The sequence below is a fragment of the Saimiri boliviensis genome, chromosome X (genome assembly GCF_048565385.1).
Source record: "Saimiri boliviensis isolate mSaiBol1 chromosome X, mSaiBol1.pri, whole genome shotgun sequence".
In the NCBI taxonomy this organism is placed as follows: domain Eukaryota; kingdom Metazoa; phylum Chordata; class Mammalia; order Primates; family Cebidae; genus Saimiri; species Saimiri boliviensis.
This window is the reverse complement of record NC_133470.1, coordinates 89133369-89153765: the sequence shown is the minus strand read 5'-3', so window position 1 is coordinate 89153765 and position 20397 is coordinate 89133369. Positions and strand designations below refer to the sequence as shown.

The window sequence follows — 20397 nt, the reverse complement described above, 5'->3', positions numbered from 1 at the left end:
ACCTTTATGACACACACTATGTCTATTTCAGGGGTCAGTTTTTGCAGAGTGATTTTCTGGAAAAGTGCCATGCCCTTCCATGAGCCAAGAATATCAAAGTATCCTGTAAATGGTGGACAGACAGGGCCTTGGGGCCATCTCTCCAGCTAACAGAAGATACTAAGTAAGGCCCAGGGGAAGTTTAAGAAACAAATTCTTATGTTTGTTCTATTGATTTTCCTGCCAACAAGAAGTGTAACAAATTGTGATGTTTTCAAATAAAAAGCATCAGAAATAAGCTCCAATTTTATTAAGTGATTTCCTAGACCTACATGGCAGGTGCATTTTAGAAGAGGCTTGATATAGCCAGAGATAGATAACAAAGCCAGGTCACTTAACATAGCAGGGAACATAAGGACCACGCCTGCAAATCATTATTTATAATGAAACAAAATGGTAATTTTGCCAACACTCCCTTCTCAAATATCAGACCATCATCCTAGTAACCAAATTATTACTCTGACAGAGTTTACTTATCAGGAGACGAATCTGAGATTGATGACCTGAAAATGGAGCTTATCTTTCAATTCATTTGAAATGCAAACCAAGTAGACAACCTATAGCTACTGTGGCATATTTTTTAAGCACAACCAGGCACCTACATTGACCTCCTATTTACATTTCTTTGAGGAGAAAAGAAAATCACATAAAAGCTATCAAGAAACACATTTCACAGCAGGCCAATTAATTGGTTTTACAGTATTTGAATGGAGGGTTTGTCAAATAAAACATGCCGTGACAGTTAATAGTGTCATTTAGAGCCAGAAAATTATTGGCTTATTTGTTATTGGATAAAAGGAAAGCAAACATTTTGTATTAGAAAGTTTTAATGTGTTTAAAATCCTCATTAGGGATTAATGGACATGCTTGCTTAGCATAGCGCCTCATTAATTTGAGGCTAAACAGTTACTTCTGTGTTTCAATCTCAGCATTGTTTCTTAACATTTTTTTTTTTACTTCTCTTTAATTAGATCTTGCGTTTGAGTTTGGTCTCTACACCACTGGAGATGTAGAATTAATTAATGAGATTTATAAATCTAATAAAAGTAAGTTATTCTTAGCTATCATTTCATTTTAGTGAGCAGTTAAACCACATGTAAGTGGGCGCAGATCTAAGAGATTTCAGAAGTACAGAAAAAATGTGAACTTTCCTGAATATATTTAGCTGTGTCACTTGGCATTAATAGATAAAAGTGTTTTAATTAGAGTTATAAATAATAGGGGCGCTGGCGAGGATTCAGTTCCCATGCACATGGCTTGTTCTTTTGGATCATCACTGTCAAAGAAGAGCAATTGTAACTCTGTTTCTGTGGAATTTCTGTGTCATCCACTGGCAATTAAGACCAGCCTAAGTGCAGAGTGTACTCAATAAGGCGCCGCGTTCCTTAGAGGTTAGCCTGAAAGTGTAGCCACTTTCTATCAAGCGCATTCTGTTGTCACATTTCTATTGAGGACATCTGTGGATACAATTTATAAAGTCTATTCCATTTACATTGCTTTAAGTGGAATTCAGTTAAAGGGAAAACTGAAATCTGAGCTTTCAGTTTTCAAACAGACATTTTAATCATTAGCTATTTATTTATAAGAAGACCATTATAGTTTCTTTAGAGTGAGGAATTGTGAATGTCACAGTAAGACCATTTTTTTCTAAAGTATTTTCAAAAATAAGAGCCAAAGATACATATTTAAAAGCTTGTTTTCTAAATGAGGTTATGGAACTTAATTTAAGACCCCATAATATGCCCTTGGCAATGCCTTCAGAGAGTACCAGAAAAGCCTGAACTCCCCCTTTTTTTCCCCATGAGGAAGTCCTTGTATTTTAAACACCATAAATGATTTGAATAACTTGTCAATTAAGACATATAAAAGATAATATTTTTAAATACTTCATGATAGCAATCACATATTAAATGTGTAAAATGCTTGCTTGAATACAAAATATTTCAATGATTAAAAATAGCTCTTCTTTAAACAATTCAGAAACTCCTTCCAGTTTCTATAGGAATGACTTCTCTAAGGAGGACATGAGTTAGTCAAGTTCTCTCTGCCCCCAAAGAGACAGAGTAGCATTCAGTTAGGCCCAGAGGAGATCCTCAAGCCTTGGGGCTTATATTTGGCCCTGGGCTTAGTTTCATCCAGCCTTCTGGATAATATTACAGGAGTCACTACTATGGAGTACTGGTCATTAGTCCTACTCCTGCACTTTCTGCTATTGCAGTCAGAATGAAACCTCTTCTAAATTAGAGCAGTTGGAGAACTGTGGATAATTAGTGTTGGCAAGTGCAGAGGCTAATAGTGAGGAGCAGTGTCACCTTTGTCCAAATCGTCAGAGCTACTTGGCCTCCAACTCCCTTCTTCCCACCCCCACTACCCCGCCTCCTTGTCCCTTCTATTATATTTCCCTAGCAAGTCTATGATCCATGTTTCTGTTTTCCAAGACAACTATTCCAATCTTTTCTTTCTCTTCCAATTTCCAATAACCACACCCCGTGCTCAGCTGATGACCTTGTCATATATTTCATAGAGAAAAATAAGACACAATCAGACAAGTACCATTTCATCTTCTTATCTTTAATTTCTCCAACCCAGCTGCTTCTGTACCTAGGCACTCTGCCTTCCTTCCTGTTACAATGGAAGAAGCGTCCAGAAGTGTCCATGCTCCTATTTCAGGCCAACCTCTTCAGTTGTGTCCTGATCCACTCACTCCTTCTCAAGGACTTTGCTTTTATAATCATCCACCTTCTCTTTTGCAACACTTTTCCCCTCTTCACTGAGTTCTGTGTGCATCAAGTATATAAATATGTCTTAATATCGTCCCTCTTGTAAAAACAAAACCAGACAAAAACCTTGAACCCACATCACCACTTCCTATTTCATTTCTCTACTCCCTTTCACATTAGGAATTTTTATTCACTCTCTCCACTTCTGCCCCTTCCACTCTCTCTTCAGTACGCAATCAGATTTACATCCCCACTATGCTGCTGAAACAGCTTTGACCAAGGGTACCAATGACCTAGAAATTGCTAAAGCCAATGGCCTATTCTGCAGCCTCATCCTTATTAATGGCCACTTTTTCCTGGAAGCACTTTTTCTTCTAGGCTTTTGGGACCCCATGCTTGTTTCTAAACACACTTTAAGAACTCATGTTTGGCTTTGGAATACATGATATGTGATAGATAATATGCCACGCTATATGGAGTGTGGCCTCCTAGCAAAATGACTATTACATATAGCAAAATACATAAAATAAGATAGAATAAAGTAGGGTGTTAACATAATCGAATCCAAAAGATGTCTGAAAGAACACATAACCTGGTGACCAGTCCAAAGTGAAGGTGTTGTTATTCTGTGACAACACAGGAAATATAAGATAATTGTGTGTGTTGATGTTAGCATAAATTTAACTGTTCGGTATTTTGAACAAACTGGCCTTTATTCTGAGATTATGCCTTATTAACGTTTTGGATGTTATAATTAAAAAAAAATAATAGTGTCAGTGGTTGATTTTATTTTGTAATGCCCTTAATTGATAAAAGAAAAAGTTGTTAATATTGTATGTATCCCTCATTATTTTTGTACTGTTATGTGAAATACAAAACACTGGGTAATTATAATATACTCCCATGCCTTTGCTGTATAGGCTGCTTAGGCTACAGGCTGAGAGTGAGGAAGTAGATTGTCCCATATTACACAGGTAATTTGTGGCAGAGCTTGGACACATAACTACTGTTTCCCGTCAGGTTTTTTCACACTTTATAAGATTTGTTATCTGAAAGTGAGATGCCTGCTTTGCACTTGTTTACTTTCTCTGTATTATGAGAGCGTTCTATGATCATTGAAGAGGTCAAGAGCATACTACAACTTTAAAGCTTGTAACATTTACTTTTTAGTTGATAGAATTCAAAGGTGAACTTGCCTCCTGATATACCTTTTTTACACATTTAAATAATGTGTTCATTCACTCCAGTTTGTACATCTCTAGTTTGCAGTCTTCTCTTTTATTATGAGAGATTATTATGGGCCTGCGCACAAGACAGTCGTTAACATTAATGGGAGTACAGTAAATAGGGATTAAGTGGAATCTAGATTTTGATCCTAAATGGTCTTTGGTTGCAGTGCTAGAACTTTGGGAGAGAAGTGGTTACCCTTCAGGCCCTGAGGAGTTTGCTGCTTACCTAGAAATTTCAAAAGGAAAGGACTAGGGCCAGAAGATCTGTGGATTGTAAGGCACGGACCAAAAGAAGAAAGAAGGTCAGGAAGAGCATAGGCAAGAGGGGGCAAGCAAGTGAGGTGAGAGTCTTGGGGGATGGAAAAGAGAAGTAGGAGGAGACAGCTTGAGTCTGAGCCCAGAATGATGGAATCATGGCAAGAAGCCTAGAGACTCTCTAGGTTAGAGATCTGTCCCTGTGAAACTGGGCTTGAAGACCCTCCTCAGCTGGGGCATGACTGGGTAGCTGCAGCAGTAGCAACCAGAATGACCTCTTGGCTAGCCCAGGGGACTTGAGGCAGGGCATCCTTGGGGGAATGTGGGCCAGGTAGCAAGGTGCTTCCAGATAGATTATTGATTTCTAACAGTAATATTTCTATATGTTTACCTTGTTTTTCTCTAAGACGGTAACATACCCTCACTCCCCCTCGACCCCTTTTATAGCTCACTCTTCTGTAGAAACTAGTTATTAGAGCAAATAAATGAACAGTGAGCTAATGGCTATTCAGAGCCCACTGAATTAAGTACTCTTCACTTGAAATTCCATCTGCCATTAGGTACTCTCAGCTGATGATGGGTCTTTCTGCATATGCATTCCACTGTTGCCCATACCTAATATAATCAGTGAAGAGATGTCCTCATAATGAAGCGTGTCACCCGCCCCTCCTCCACCTTTCTCATCCTCACTCTCTCTTATCTCTGTTGTCATACCCACTCAAGTCCCATCTCCAGCCTCCCTTTTCACCCTTAGTGAGAGCCAACAGATGGAGAAGCAGCCTGAGACTTTTTACACACTGGGATCCTGAATAGGATTTAGTTATTAGCAACATCCATAAGATATCATGGGAGCCAGTTTACACAGCGACCAAACTAGCTCCTCAGTGGTTCCAAGGCTCAAAGTGCTGACACCTTTCTAAGGACCTTTGAGATAACTTAGTATACAAAGTGCTGATGGAGACAACATGCACCCCCTACTAGGCTAAGGTACTTTTTATATACTTCACTTCGACCTCACAAAAATCCTAGAAGTGGATTCTTAATTTTTTTCTCTTACACAGATAGGGATACGGAGGCTCAGAGAAGTATAAGTGGCTTGCCTAAGGTCATAAAGCAAGTTACACTTCAGAGCTGGGATTGAAATCCAGTTCTATGGAGCTTCAAAGACCAGGCCCTTTCCACTGCCGCTTGAAGCCCCTAGAAAATATAGTAAATTATCTCATTCGTTTGCTCAAAACAATAAAAGTTCATGGTTACCTTTTAGTTTTATGTTCATGTATACTTCCAAACAAAGGGTCATTTTCTGCACTTTGCTAAAAAGACATATGTTAAATTCTTTTGATCTTCATGCTCTACTTTTTTTTTTTTTTTTTGGTGCATATTAGCTTGTTTTACGTGAAGTATTTTTACCATGACACTTACTTAAAATTTGGCTGGAAGCAGTATTTTAAAGTAAATATCACCTCTTTGGATGCCCAGAATTTTTGCTGTATTAAAATGAAATTGGAAGATGAGTTGGTAGGCTGGACCATGTAACTGTTATGAAATTGTTTTTGTTTTGATTAAAGTTATATTACCCGAGGACTTCTGTCTACAGCTTATGCAATATTAACTGTTCCCATTTAATCATAGACTCATGAATACAAACTAGAATAGGGACAGTTAAGGTGAGGCAAGAAGCAAGAGACAGACAGATCCTAATGTGAACTGAGTTTGTAGTTTTCCAAATTCATTTTGGAAAACTGGGACTCCCAGGATGGAGACATAAGGGATTTCATAATGCATGCAAATAAGAAGTCCTCTGTTTTTACAAATTACCAATGATGGGACTAACAAATTTTATAAAAGATTGAAAACTCATCTGATAGTACGATATCATAACCTAGGTCTTTATTTTATTAGTAATTCTGTGTCAGGGGACGTCTGTGTGCCATAAATCAATCACGGGGATAAATGGGGAAGTTTGTTAATGAAAGTACAAAAGGAATTAGTTTGGAAGCCGCCATCAGTATCTGTTGTGGATATTGGTTAACTGGACCCAGTTATTTAATTTGCAATTAAATTTCTGTTTCTAAGTTTCACTTTGAGAAAACGTTTGTCAAGGTGGAATATACCTAGACTAGTGGACTTTGACTGCCAGGTATTGTAGGACCACCCTCAGAATGATTTTATGGAAAAAAAAAATGACCTCTCTTCCCTCACAATGCCTTAGTAATAACATACTCAGAAGCATTCATTGAGCTCCTGTGGATTAACCATGTGATGATCATTATTTTATTAATGTTTTACATTAATCTCCATGTTTTCTATTAGTGATGGCTGCTTCTTACGTCTCTCAATGCCACAATCAAGGTGTTTTTGATATCTTGTATTAGCCTAATCGCTAAGAAGTAATGGTCCAAACTGATTAGTTCCAGAATGATTAAAACATCCTATGCAATTCATTTATTGTTGCTGTGGTTAATTGAATATTTGATGATTTAAAGGTACCCTGATTATTTCATAAGATATGTGTTTATCACCAGGCAGATAATCCATTTGTGGTCTCCCTGTGGCTACATGTGGTGGCAGCCTGCACTGTCAGATGCAGAGAGGGTAGGCACTTGTGAGGGTTCTCAGCAAACTCACCACCTGCCCGATGTGCACCTCCCTTTCCTGGCCCTCGGAGGACCACATTCGTGCCCAGCACAAGAGGGTCGTCTGGGGCCAGGAGTGAGAGCACAGCCTCCCCTGTGTGTCGTGCAGCTTGCTTTCTGCTCCAGGAGGAGGGGGCGGAGAGGGGGAATGAGAAAGGACGCTGCAGCTCTGAGTGGCTAACTTGCGCTTTGTGGACTATCTGAATACTCAAGAGTGGATTTAAAGAGAGGAGAAGGTGCCTCCGGAATTAAGCAGCAGCTTGGCACTCAACGGGCAGCAGTTCTAATCCCAGTGCCACCACTAGTTCTCTTCCTCGGTCTCTGTCTTTCACACCTGTCCAAGTAACTCCTCCAGAATTACTGCAAAGACGTGTGGGTGTTTGTGGGAGAGAAAGAGAAAGAGAGTACAAGAGAATAGAATTTGGGGCTGAGCCCCAGCCTTAGCTCAGCTTTCTTCCAGTGTGCAGAGTGACCCTGGTGCATCTCCGCAGGGGGCTCAGTGACTGAAGTGGCCTCAGGTGGCCCCACCACTTCTCAGTCATGTCGAATCCTTGGCCTCTCACTCCCATATGGAGCGAGGACTACAGTGGGGACCTCAACGGCTGGGAGCTTCTGTCTGACATGGCGCTGTCGGTGAACCCGGTAGGTACCATTTCCCTGGCACTTAAATCAGACCTCCTGTTTGATCTTGTCTGTTTCCCTGTAAATGCTGTCTCCTCAATTTGCGTGGAGTCTTGAAGGCAGACATGATGATGTCTTCAGTGTCTTTAAATCCTCCCTCTTGGCACCATCCTGAGCACAGTGTGAGCTCAATCAGGATTTGTTGTCTAAAGAAATAAATGAGAGAGCTGATGAATAGACGGACAGGCGAATGAATGCGATCCTATTACCCTTGTCATGACTACCTTACAATGTATGTCCCAGTGGGTTTCTAATTGTTTGTTTTCCTATCCCATCTAGACGTTTAACTCTGAGAGAAAGAAGCCGAGACTCAGAGTGATTTGTATTACCAACTCTCCATGCTTTGCACTGTACTAGGCACGTAGGAAATATTTGCTGGTTAATTAAAAAGCATTTGCAGGAAGGAAAAGCACTTGCAGCTCAAATGTAGTTGTCTTACGGAGAAAACAGCTGCGGGCCTTGGCTAGATAAATTTGTGGAACTACTGACTTCATGAGAATGTTGGATTTTAGTGTTTTCTAAAGAAAAAATATCTAAACACTGAGTGTGGATGCATATTTGTTTCACTGCTCTTGTCTTTAGAGTTCTCTATCCTGAGTGCTGCCGACTCCAATAGTCCGTCATTATTAGATTTGCTGCAAAGCTCCAGAGTCCACACCACTTTTTTTTGACAGTATTTTGTCCCATAAAGAAGCGGATATTTATATTGTGAAGTGTAGAGATGATATTTGCAGTTGGCAAGAGTGAGTCAAATCTTAGTTTGAAAAGTTAAGAAGACAGGACTTAAGAAAAATAAGGAGAACAACAGGACGAGCGGTAATAACCTAATTCATTGTAGGGGGCTTTGCGGGTTACAAAGCACATTCACGACACTTACTTCACTAGATGCTCACAGAAACCCTGTGAGATTTAAAAAAGATGGATATTACTATTCTTTGCTTTTCTTTACATTTAGAAAAACTGGAACTCGGAGGGATACAGTTATTAAGTCCTGTTCCCAAGTGGTAGGGCCAAGACTCCCTCCAAATTCTTTTGACTCATCAGCAGGTGCTCTTGCTGTGTCTGCATATCACTGATATATTTTCACTTTAATTTAAAAATTAACACTGATGTGTTGTTGTGGGAAAAGGGGAACAAAGACCTTTTCATGAGACCCGGCCATACGTTTTTTAGCGTAGGCTGCCCACTCTAATACAATGCAACAATGATATTGAAGATTTAAGCCTTTCTTACAATCCTTTGACCTTTGTATTTGGGGAATGTATTTGTTAGAAGTTCAAGAACTCTCTTGGAAAATACAGTTTCTGGAGCACTGAACAACGGAATGAGATTATATTTGCAGTTAAGAATTACCCGTTTAGTCGTATAATCATATAAACATGTTAGACCAGCATCTTCAATTGTATGTTCTGCAAATATTCATTTTGTGTAATAGCAGTAGTTATTAATTGAAAAATAAAATAACAACAACAACAAAAAACCTAAAACTAAAAACCCAAGATTTAAAGGTCAAGGAAGTTGTGAAGGTACTTTATTAAAAAACTTAGACAGGTGTCTCATAGCTTTTTGTTTGCATCATGGATCTCCAAAAGGGGATACAATATGGGTTGCAGCATTTCCCACACTTCTTTGGACACAAAACCTTTTGTTTTGCACAACTAGTGTCCATGGGATGCTCACCTTTGTAGCACTTCCTCACAGCTTATAGTTGTGCATTAACTGTGTGGTTCCTCATATTCACCTTCCCGTTGAGCCTGTAAATTCCATGAGTGAGGAAACTGTGTCTCCTTTTGCTTCCCATTGTACTCTGCCTAGCACCGAATGTTACAGTCCTTGGTTCTCAAAAATTATTTGTTGAATGAATGAATGAACTGTGCTACACAAAATTGCCAGTGGTTCTCTATCTGAAACCTGTATTTAAGATTCTTTACAAGGTATGCCCGGCCAACTTAAGTCTTTTCTTCTACTGTGTCTTCTACCCAGTATCAGAGTATTATTGTTGCTGGAATAATGAGTGTATAAATTTGTCATCCAAACTGGGATATTTTTGAGAGGGAAAGGGAATACTATCAATAAGTACACAGATAACAAGTGTAACCTGATGCTGTACTGGACCATCTAGAATTGATAGCCCTGCTTATAGGTGACAGTCTCAGGCTGTCTTTCCTCTTTGGGATCTTAGGCCTCTTGGAGCAGGGACTTTTACATGTAGAAGGTCTTCAGTAAATACTGGTTGTAATTAATACATGTACAGAAGTGACTATAATGCTGTTTGAAGATTTGCTGTATTGTTTAACTTGTAGTTTTTACAGGTGAGGAAATCTAGTGCCATAGTCTGTTCTTCATTATTCCAAGTATAGTTGAGTCCGTACTGAAGTCTGTTGGGGAGTAAATAATTCTCCTTGCAAGAAGCCTGGGCCATGTTGATGTTATGGTAGTGCTCTCTTCTTAACAGGACTGGGCTTTCATCTATCAAGGCAGTGAATGATAGACCCTCTGTTCTTGCCAGAACAGGCAGGAAGCAGATGTGATCAGATTGCAATCCTGGAGAGGGTAAAGGGGAGTTAGGAACATTTGGGGGATGCGTAAGACCTGCACAGATGATGTGGTGATCAGCAGACATTTTTCTAGATAGTCATCTGACTCTCAAGTTCCTGATCATACACTGTCTTGTAGCTGGTATCTTATTTTGTTATTTCACTTCTTGCTTTCACTAATTATGAAGCACCTGCACAAAAGGGCTATAGGCCTGACATGGAGTAAACCCTCAGTACATTTCTGCTAGTGGCTTGAATCTTGATTCATTAGGAAGGTGTCATACTAGGAAAAATGATCATGAGATTCACTGAATATACTTTTGAGACTTTCTGTAACTGCCAAGGCAAGCATGCAATTTACACAGGCCGTTATCCTTACTGTTTTGTAGGCATCTAGTTGGACTCCCAAGTTGAAAAAGAACTCAATTTAATCACGAAAGTGTTTTATTTAGGCCTCATATTTTTAATAAATAACCTACAAACTATGCCAGAAGGTCAAAGAGGTCTTAAAGATCATGAGATCAAGCTCTCTTTGGATAGGTGAGCGAAGAGAAGCCCCAGGGGAGGAGGGATGGGTCAGTGTCTCAAAGCAAATCAGTGACAGAACAAGCAGTCACTTTCTGTCTGCGCCATACACTGTGATCGTACCGCTTCATTAAAGTAAAACAAAATTAGTCATTTTCAGATACTCTTTTCTATTTAATAGGAAAACAATTGATAGCTAGATTTTCTTGCTTTACAATTTGTCTTACAGAGTAAACTATTATACAAGAAAATTAAGTAGATTGTGCCTAATGTTTTCCATTTATTTTGTTTCAGGTAAGCCTTCCCAGTGATCCAAGCTGTGTTGAAGAAATCTTGCGGGTGAGTTTAAACCTTTATTTTTGTACCTTTTGATAATGAAGCAATCTATCTGCTTAAGCTGTTTAAAGTAATTACTGTTCTGTTTCAAGGAGTTTCATGATGGGGAATCCTGGCATTCCACTTCAAGACCATTCTCCTTATTCCAGTGGTCTCATTTCTTACCTGCCTTCTTTCCATTTTGTAATCAAGCTAGTCTTCTAATATCACTAAGCTTCTGCCCTATACATTCCTACATCCTTCTTGGACAGAGACTCACCACCTCCTTTAGGAAACTTTCCCTGTTCAAGCACCATACCCTAAATTTTTGCCTTTTACCTTTCTGGGATCTCAACTCAATCTCACTGCTGCCATGCACTACATGGAACAGGGTTATCAAGATTGATTGTGGCCAGGCGCGGTGGCTCAAGCCTGTAATCCCAGCACTTTGGGAGGTCGAGGCGGGTGGATCATGAGGTCAAGAGATCGAGACCATCCCGGTCAACATAGTGAAACCCCGTCTCTACTAAAAATACAAAAAATTAGCTGGGCATGGTGGCGAGTGCCTGTAATCCCAGCTACTCAGGAGGCTGAGGCAGGAGAATTGCCTGAACCCAGGAGGCGGAGGTTGTGGTGAGCCGAGATCGCACCATTGCACTCCAGCCTGGGTAACAAGAGCGAAACTCCGTCTCAAAAAAAAAAAAAAAAAAAAGATTGATTGTGGCCGATAATGAGGGGAAGAGATGTGGGAGTGGGAGAGGAGGAAAAGATGACAGACTTGAAAATGATGGCATGTTGTAGGAAGTGTTACTTATGGAAGTGAAGCTATGTGTGTGAATGCCGTGGGGGCAGAACAAAGTTGAAAAGAGTAGCTATAATCTCTCCTCAAGTAAACAATTAAACTAAAAGAAGAAACAAAAGTTAAGCCAGAAAACCTTATCTGTCTACTATCTCTGGCCATTGGCATCATAAGGCAATGTGGAATCTCAAGAATAGGAGTCATGGTAATGAGCTCCTGTCCCAGCTCTACCATTTGTCATTTCTGTGACTTTGGACAGATGACTATGTCTCTGAATCTCCTTTTCTTGTCTGTAAAAGAGGACAATAATACCTGCCCTAACTCCCTTATAGGCTGCCAAGTGGTATATAAATGCTTGCTATTCTGATAAATGATGACCAGTGTAGTCATGTGAAAACTATGAAGGCTTTCTATCTGGTAAAGAAAATAATCTGTGTGCCAGTGAAAATTCTGCACTCCCTTTCCTCACTTACCAAAGTCACTCCAACTCCCTCCTGATCCCCCTCTCCCAGTAAGTGCCTTCTCAGCAGCCCAGTGTTTGAAGCAAGCCCTGAGAAAATGCAGCCAAAGGAATAGTTAAGAGCCAAAAGCTGTTTACCATTGAATTGGCTTGCCACCCGGAGTGTGCCTGTTCTGAATATTCCTGCACCGGTTTCAGCCCAAGAACATTGTTCTTGACTATTAAAGAAATGAGTCAGTCCTATCGCTGTGATCAGAGTTGGGACTATATGGATTAAGGCAAGTGTTCCCAATCCCCAGGCAATGCACTGGTACCATGTGTTCTTTATGAGAATGTAATGCTTGCTGATCTTAGGAGGAACAGTTTCATCTGAAACTATCTGCCCACTCCTACTCCCACTCCCTACCCCCTCACCCATGAAAAATTGTCCTCCATGAAACCAGTGCATGGTGCTAAAAAGGGTGGGGACTGCTGGATTAGGGCTATGCTGACTACCTTTGTAAGATAGGGACCCAGCAACCCTTCAGTCATCTGTCTCAGGGGTCCGATATCTTGGGTGGAGACAAGGCAGCTGTTATGAGAGCCACAGAAGGAACACACCCTGGGAACTCAGCTGCTTGTTCCTTTCCCATTGAGAAAATACATTCAATCCTTGCTCATTTGTCAACAGCCTTCCTTAACAGAAGGTAACAACATTGAAGGAAATGTCTTACTCTGCTCTAGATAGTAACCTTGTTATTCATTTCTTCCCCAAGTCACAAGCATAAATAATGTCAGTAGTCTTTTTCTTAACTCCCAAAGGAATGCCAGGCATATCTGAAAATCTCCACCTAATTTGTCACAACTGAAGTTACCTACTTAAAAGCAACTCGGCCCTGGTGCCTAGGTGGTTATATGACTAAATTCAGGAAGTAGGGTGAACACCTGGCAGAGGCTGGTGACACCAGTCTCCTAAAGGAGCCACTTAGAGAAACAACGAGAATTTGACTTACACATGAGAAAAAAAAAAAAAAAAAAGCAGGTTGCCTTAGTAAGCTCAGAAAAGATAACATGCTTTGAGAAAATAACAAAAGTCCTGTTATTCTTAAAAGAGAATCGAGAGAAATGTCTCTTTTCCTGAAAGGCTGTAGCTTGTATAGGATTCTCTCTTTTTTTTTTTTTTTTTTTTTTTTTTTCAACAACACGGTTAATGAGGGGGCTTTCCTGTATTAAAGAATGAATGTTTCATTCTCTGTGCTTCAAATAAAAACAAGCTTTCTGAAATTTGCGTCCCCAATTTTATGGCGAATTCTTAAATTTTTATAGACCACATTGCATGTCACAATGCTTGTTTGGCTTTTGGTTTTAATCACACATTGATGTTCCTTTTGCTTTGAGGGCCTTAGAAGCCTGTGAAGGTTTCCTTACTAAGTTGGTCACCTCATTCCCCACCAACCTCTTTCTTAGGGAAAAGTATATTTTCTATTTCTCTCTGCCTCTCCTGGCCCCGCTCAGTGCTTCTCAAACTAAGCATAGGCTCAAGCAAGGTCATCTCTCCTCACTGAGGGGCGCTATGCAGAGGAAGGACCGCTAGCCCCAGAGTGGAGGAGCTGGCTTCCAGTTGCTCATGAGATTCCCTTATTTCCTAGCTGTGTTGCTTTTTGGTGTCTTCATGTAGAAGCATGGGTTAATTATTACTCCCTCCATCTCACTGCCCACCTCCAATGAAGGAATATTTAAATTATACACATTGTTTGCATCTGCAGCATGAAAATCTGAGTCCGTTTGCTCTCCCAACTTTCCCACCTCCCTGATCCCCTTTTTTTCCCTCCACAGCCTGGCAAGCAGACACATACAAACCCACTTCATCTCACTTGGGGACAGACTTCTTTTATTAACCAAATGCAACACAGCCAGCTTTCCCCACTCTAAGCCCCTCAGTCCTCCAGGCAATGGAAATGCTTTTGCCTCATGTGTTTTGTTATGGCCCCCTTTCTCAAAATGCTGTCCAAATTCAAGTCAGTTGGTTTATATTGAAAGCCCCTCTCACCATTTGTCTGACAATGGTCTCAGCTCCCCTTCAGACCAGCGGGTCCACTTTTTTTTTTCTTTGCTCCCCTGGGCAAAGTGCTATAACATGCTGGAGCCCACTTTGTCTGTTCTTCCAGCAATTTTTTTTTTTTTTTTTTTGCCCTCATGCCCTTGCAGATGCAATCAGATTACAAAAGGCTAACTTGACCTGATATGGCGACCTTATTTTCCTATAGCAGATGACGGCTTTTAGAAGCATTTTTACCTCATTGTCTTATTTTGGTCATAAGGAGTAAGGTAGTTTCTTATTATTTCATGAAATCAAGGTCCAGATAGGTTATATAACCTGTAATCCACAGTGGGGCTAGTATTTGGCAGAAGTAAAATGGTATCTGGCCTTTGTTTTCTCTATCTAGTGATCTTTGCACTATACCCAACTCTCAATCACCCTGTCACAAATCTAGAGTGAGAATCTCTGGATATTAAACAAAATTGCTTCGTATAGTAGCTGACATTTCTAATATCTTTAAGAATACTAGCAAACCGACATAATTTGAACAGATACTTGAAATTAATTCTTCCTTTTTGTCATTCTTTAATATTTTTTAATTTCATTTCAAATAATAATAAAGCAATAGCAAATTTGCTTCTAATAATAAAAGTACTAATAGTAGTAATGTGTTGTCTGTTGCATGCCAGCACAGTTCGTAAGCACATTATATCTTTGAGCCTTTACAACAACCTTCAAAGATTGTATTATTAGTCATGCTTTACAGAATGGTGAAGAGTGAAAGTCAGAGAGGTGAATTAATTTGCCTCAGGTCACAGTTCTCCAAGTCTCTGAGGAGTCATGCTATCCATTCTTCTAGTCCTGTTGGCTTATCTGAATCCATTCTTATTTAACAGGCTGCAGTCTGCTTTATGATTAACATTATAGTGGATTCAACCAGTAATTCATTTCAGCTTCTGTCCTTTCCTCAATTTGTACAATTCAGTTATGCCAGAATAATTTAAGTAGGTTTTTGAACAAACTAAAATTCTTCAGCCTACAACAACATTCCACCAAACTGACCTTCTCCCACAAAATGAGCTACACAAATTCAGATGTATTTGCTCATTTTCAAGCATATTACTGCTTATTATGAATTTTACAAATCAGAAGCTTAAAGGCAGCAATCTGTGCAATGCATCCCAGCTTGTACACTTGCTTCCGTAAGCATGCTGTTTACTCTTTAGAGTCAAGCTACCCTCATGTGCAAATGGAAATGAAAAATATAATAACAACTCTGGCCACAGTGATGGCATTTTGCAGTTACAATTCATCGATCATGTGAGGCATTCTTAGGCTGCTCATCTGTAATAATATGGGCACCAGCAGCAGCTTCTTTTCTGAGCTCTATGGGGTTTTATGGATCCTAGACTAATCATTTCTGGAAGAGTTAAGCCAAGGAGAGCAGCATACTCTAAATGCTACTAGCTAAGGATGGATGCTCAATGATTATTTGTTCTACAGTAGTATGATTTATTTGTTCATAGCAAGAATTTGCTTTTAAAAATCAACAAACTATTACATCCTTTCTGGAATCAAAAATGCAGATAGAGCATTTCTTTTAGATTTGATGCTGAACAGATTGTCTCTCCTAGCAAAGCACCTTCTGTAGTTGATAATTTCATAGGCAAACATCTGTAAGGGTAATTCAATGTTTATGAGGGATGCTGAATTTGCTAGCTAGGATTTAGGGAACTTGATTTGATAAGCTGTATCTTCTTTCAGATTTCTCCCTGCCATATGGATCAGGTTGGTAAACACCTACTTGGGCACCTCTTTTTGATTACAGTATGATCTGTGTTTACAGCATTCTAAATTATGGCAATTCTACTTATTAGGTTGGTGTTCTAGTTAACAGTTTTAGCATGGAAAAAAATTACCAAATATTTACAGGGCAGTGTTGGTTATTTTATTTTTATTTTTTAACAGAGAAATAAATGAAAAAGCCCATATTGCAAGTAAGAACAAAATGGATCAGGGAAAAAAAACTGGTCAGGCAATTATGTCTGAAAGGAAATTTCATTATATTGTCATAACTGTGCAGCATAATCAAGCACCTTTCAGTAGAGTTTCTTTTATAAATTTAACCAATGATTAGGCAATTGATTTTATATCCTGTGAAATTAATGTATAAATAATGTTCAACTTGGATTCATGCAAATGATTTTCTATATAGCTGTCTTAAATAGACATCCTTCTGGAATGTTTCAGAAAGCATGTATCTTATTTGGGTGTGGACTTTTAAAATCATAGTTTCTTGAAATAATAATATAGTGTTGTACCCAAGAAAGACAAATGCTAAATATAATTTAGACTATAATTAATGTTAACATTGATGAAGTAAAATAAATGTATTAACTAATGATTGTGCCCTTTGCTAATCTGATGACTAGTTCTTACCTAATGGCACTGGGAAATATGTGAATTTGTCAGCAGGTGAAAATGCCCTTGACTGGGTAAATTATCTACAGTATTACCTTTTCTGAAGCTAATTGAAAGCACTAATGGACTTAATACATAGCATGTATATGTGAGGTAAGCTATTCATGGAACCAAATTAGCTCATAAGAGATAGTATCCATTGTTTTCCTCCTAGTAATCATTTCCTCTTTTCTCAAACACAAACCAACCCAGAAGAAAGATGCTACATTTAATTATAACAACTATTATGTGAACAGTGTAGGTAAGCCATCCAATGTGCTTCCAAATGCACTTAGAACATGTCAAGCAGTGTAAATATTTTCATGTGGAATCTGGGGGTTTGCAGCTAGTATATGAGGTGAATTTTAAATGATTTTACAGACGTCACTGGGAGAGTGAGTAATATGAGTAATGAGGTGACTGGGCCAGTGAATCATGGGAACCTGTCAAACATGGGGAGATGTCAGAGAAGAGATGATGTCAAATAGCAGTAACTTAGCAACCAGCATTTAGCTGTCCAGAGAGTGAGCAACAGTAGCCCCTTTAAAATAGGTGAGTAAATATATGAGTCGCTATATATCTTAGGTATGCTATAAAAATAAGTCTGTTCTCTGTCAACCTGTTTCTTTTTGGGGATATGGTGATTTATGATTTTCTATTGAATTGGATGAAAGCAGGTGAGAATTTAGGCCATGTGTAGAATTTACACCTGCTTTCTGTATCTTGATTGTACAGAGAGGGTAATGAAACAACGTATTGGTTTGCCAAAAAGCATTCTAAGTTTATCTGAAAGAAGTAATAGCTTCCAACTGTTGTCTGAGAAGCAGCATTTTTGTCCTAGTTTTACTAGTGGGATTGGGCTGGGGAAAGGAGAGGTAATGCAAGGAAGTTAACCATTCCACTTGCATCTGTGTAAAGGTGAAACTCGCATCTCTGGAAAACACATTGAGGAAGTAGCCTCTTGTAATCAGTTTGGTAGGCATCTCCCAGTTTTGAAACGAAAGAAGGAAAGAATAAAACAAGGCTTGTCCTTCTCTTGTTTGTCACTAGAAGCATTTGGGAGAATGAGAAAAATAAATTTAAACTCCGTAATTGATGTAACCAAAGGGTATCCATAAGCCTGACTCACAATTTATTCTGTCAAGGTCAGAGAGGAAACCAAAAGGTGATTCCCATGATCTTAGATTTGTGGCATAGCAGATGAAAGAAACACTAACGTTCATGATAAGCAGCACATGATGAAAAGCAAAAACAATATTAGAATAATAAGAATGGATATTTAAGTTGGAGATGGGTGCTTCCATGGACCAAGTTTGGGACACAGTCTTGAGAAGTAGGGAAGACAGGACTGAATGAGAAGTTACATAAATAATCCATATTTGTGGAAGTCACTTTGTTAGTGATGCAGGGTGGATGAGTGAGATGCTGCTGTGCAAGTAGCCTGTAGAGCTGATGTCTGTTGATACCAGAGAAGTAAAGGCTGAAAGCATTTGGGCACACAGCATTGTATTCTGAAGAGAATTCCTGCTAGTCTGGAATTCAGCCAACAGCCCTGACTGGTCCTGGAAGAATTCTTGACAGGAAAAAAAAAAGCAATTAAAAAAAAGAATCACCACAAGATCTATGCAAAAATGTATACACAAAAAAAGCATGTGAGAAAAGTTCACCAGAAAAACAATATTGCTATGGAAAAAATTAAAGCTGTGACCAACATAGTGGCATGAATTTGTTAAAACCATGAAGCAATTTTATCTAAAAAGACAAGAACAAAATCAGGAATACAGGAAATTAAAGATGGTATTTAAAAAGCAGATAAATCAAGAGGTGTGAATTAATGTATTATGAACAGAACATCATTATAATTAATAAATTCAAGATCATTTTCCCAAATAAAACAAAAACATGATAAAATAGATACTTGGTTACCTAACCTCATCAAGAAAAAAGGGAAAACACTAATACATAAAACAAGAACTAATAAACAGAAATGACCTCAGATACAGAGAAAACTAAGACAATCACGAGTAGCAATTTTCTTAGCTCTGTACAAATAAATATAAACAGGTGGATGAAATGGGTGGTTTTTCTAGTGAAATGTAATTGACAGAGACTAATTCCAGAAAAGACAGAAAATCTAAACAGACTTATAGGCATCAATTAAGTGAATGCTCTCCCCACCTCTTAACAAAAGCATCACTCCCAGATGGGATTTCATGAGGAAATTCAACTAAACTATCAAAAAATATCACAATATAACTTTTATACAACATAGAACAAAAATAAAAATTTGCAAAGTACTTTTTAGAAAAGCCAACCTAGCTTTTATATTGATACTAAAAACTGACAAAAATAGAACACAAAAAAGAAAATTACATAATGATATCATTTATGAATAGTGTTGCAAAGCTCCTTAATGAAATACTAACAAACAGAATCAGACAGCATTTTAAAGGATATACAGCATCACCAAGTGAATTTTATTCCAGGAGTATAAAACGAGTTCAGTATTAAGAAATCCATTTGTATGATGCCTTTTACAAAAGGAATAAAAAAAATTACACAGTCATCTTCATATAGATGATAAAAGACACTTGACAAAACTGACCACACAGTCTTGATAAAATAGAAATAAATTGAAATATCTTTGTTGTGATAAAATATATCTACCTTAACCCAAAAGCTAGTACTGCATTTCATGGAGAAACTCTCAAAATATTCTTATTATAGTTAAGAAAAAGACTAAATGTTCTTTATACGACTATCATTTTATGTTTTTCTGGAGGTTAGCCAAGACAATTAAACATGGAAAGAATAAGAGGGATTAAAGGGAGAAATAATGCTTAAAATGGTTATTATTTGTATATTATGCATATACTGTTTTCTTGGAAACTGGAAGCAAATTAACTAAAAACACTATTGTGAATAATACACAAATTCAGCAGTATTACTGTGTGCAAGACAAATGTATGGAAATAGTCTTTATACATAAAGCAACCAACTATAAGATATAATAGGTAAAAAATCCATTTATAGCTTATGAATTGATTTAACAAGAAATGTGTCAGAGAGCTATATAGAAAAACTAAGTCACTATGAGAGATGCCAAAGAATACTTAAATAAAAAAGCATACAATTCCTGAATTGGAAGACAATGTCACAGACGTTTACGTTCTCCCTAATTTAAACTTGGATCCTTACCTCATGCCATACAAAAACATTATTTCTAGATATTTTAAGGATTAAAAACAAAAACATAAAAGATTAGAGGTATATATGGGAGATTTTAGTTTGTTTTTAATTTTCAGGTCAAGTCTCAGAATTAGATGGCAGGGATAAGAAGCAGTCAGGGGAAAGTTCAGAGGTTAGAGGAGATTGGAGAATGAAAGAGTAATTGAAAGAGAGAGAGATAACTCTCTCTCTCTAAGGGAATGTAGTAAGATTATGAGGCAACAAGGCTCCAAGTGATATTGAAGATATTATATTTATACAGGTTCCAATCTGTAGATTGTATAATTTCCTCCAGCAGTGCTTATTTCATTACCCAGAGACCACTGGCTAATGGGTTGATGACAGCCTGGAGGCCTTAGAGAGGTTGAAAATTGCCCCTAATCATATATTAATATAGTTATGAAGCAGTTGGTACAGAATTGGAACTCATGTTGGCCTGAATCCAAAGTACACACTAATAGTAGTACCACTTACCTAGCAAATTTTTATACCT

At 38.4% G+C, this 20397-nt stretch overlaps 1 protein-coding gene across 4 annotated transcripts in view; it reads left to right on the top strand.

Annotated features, from left to right (window-relative positions):
• AFF2 (ALF transcription elongation factor 2) overlaps positions 1–20397 on the top strand; it is a 495721-nt gene that overhangs the window by 305681 nt on the left and 169643 nt on the right. For all 4 annotated transcript variants that reach the window (XM_010349740.2, XM_010349738.2, XM_010349739.2 and 1 more), the window contains exon 4: positions 10917–10961. In XM_010349740.2, the coding sequence (XP_010348042.1) occupies positions 10917–10961 (45 nt within the window). The remainder of the gene's footprint in view (positions 1–10916; positions 10962–20397) is intronic.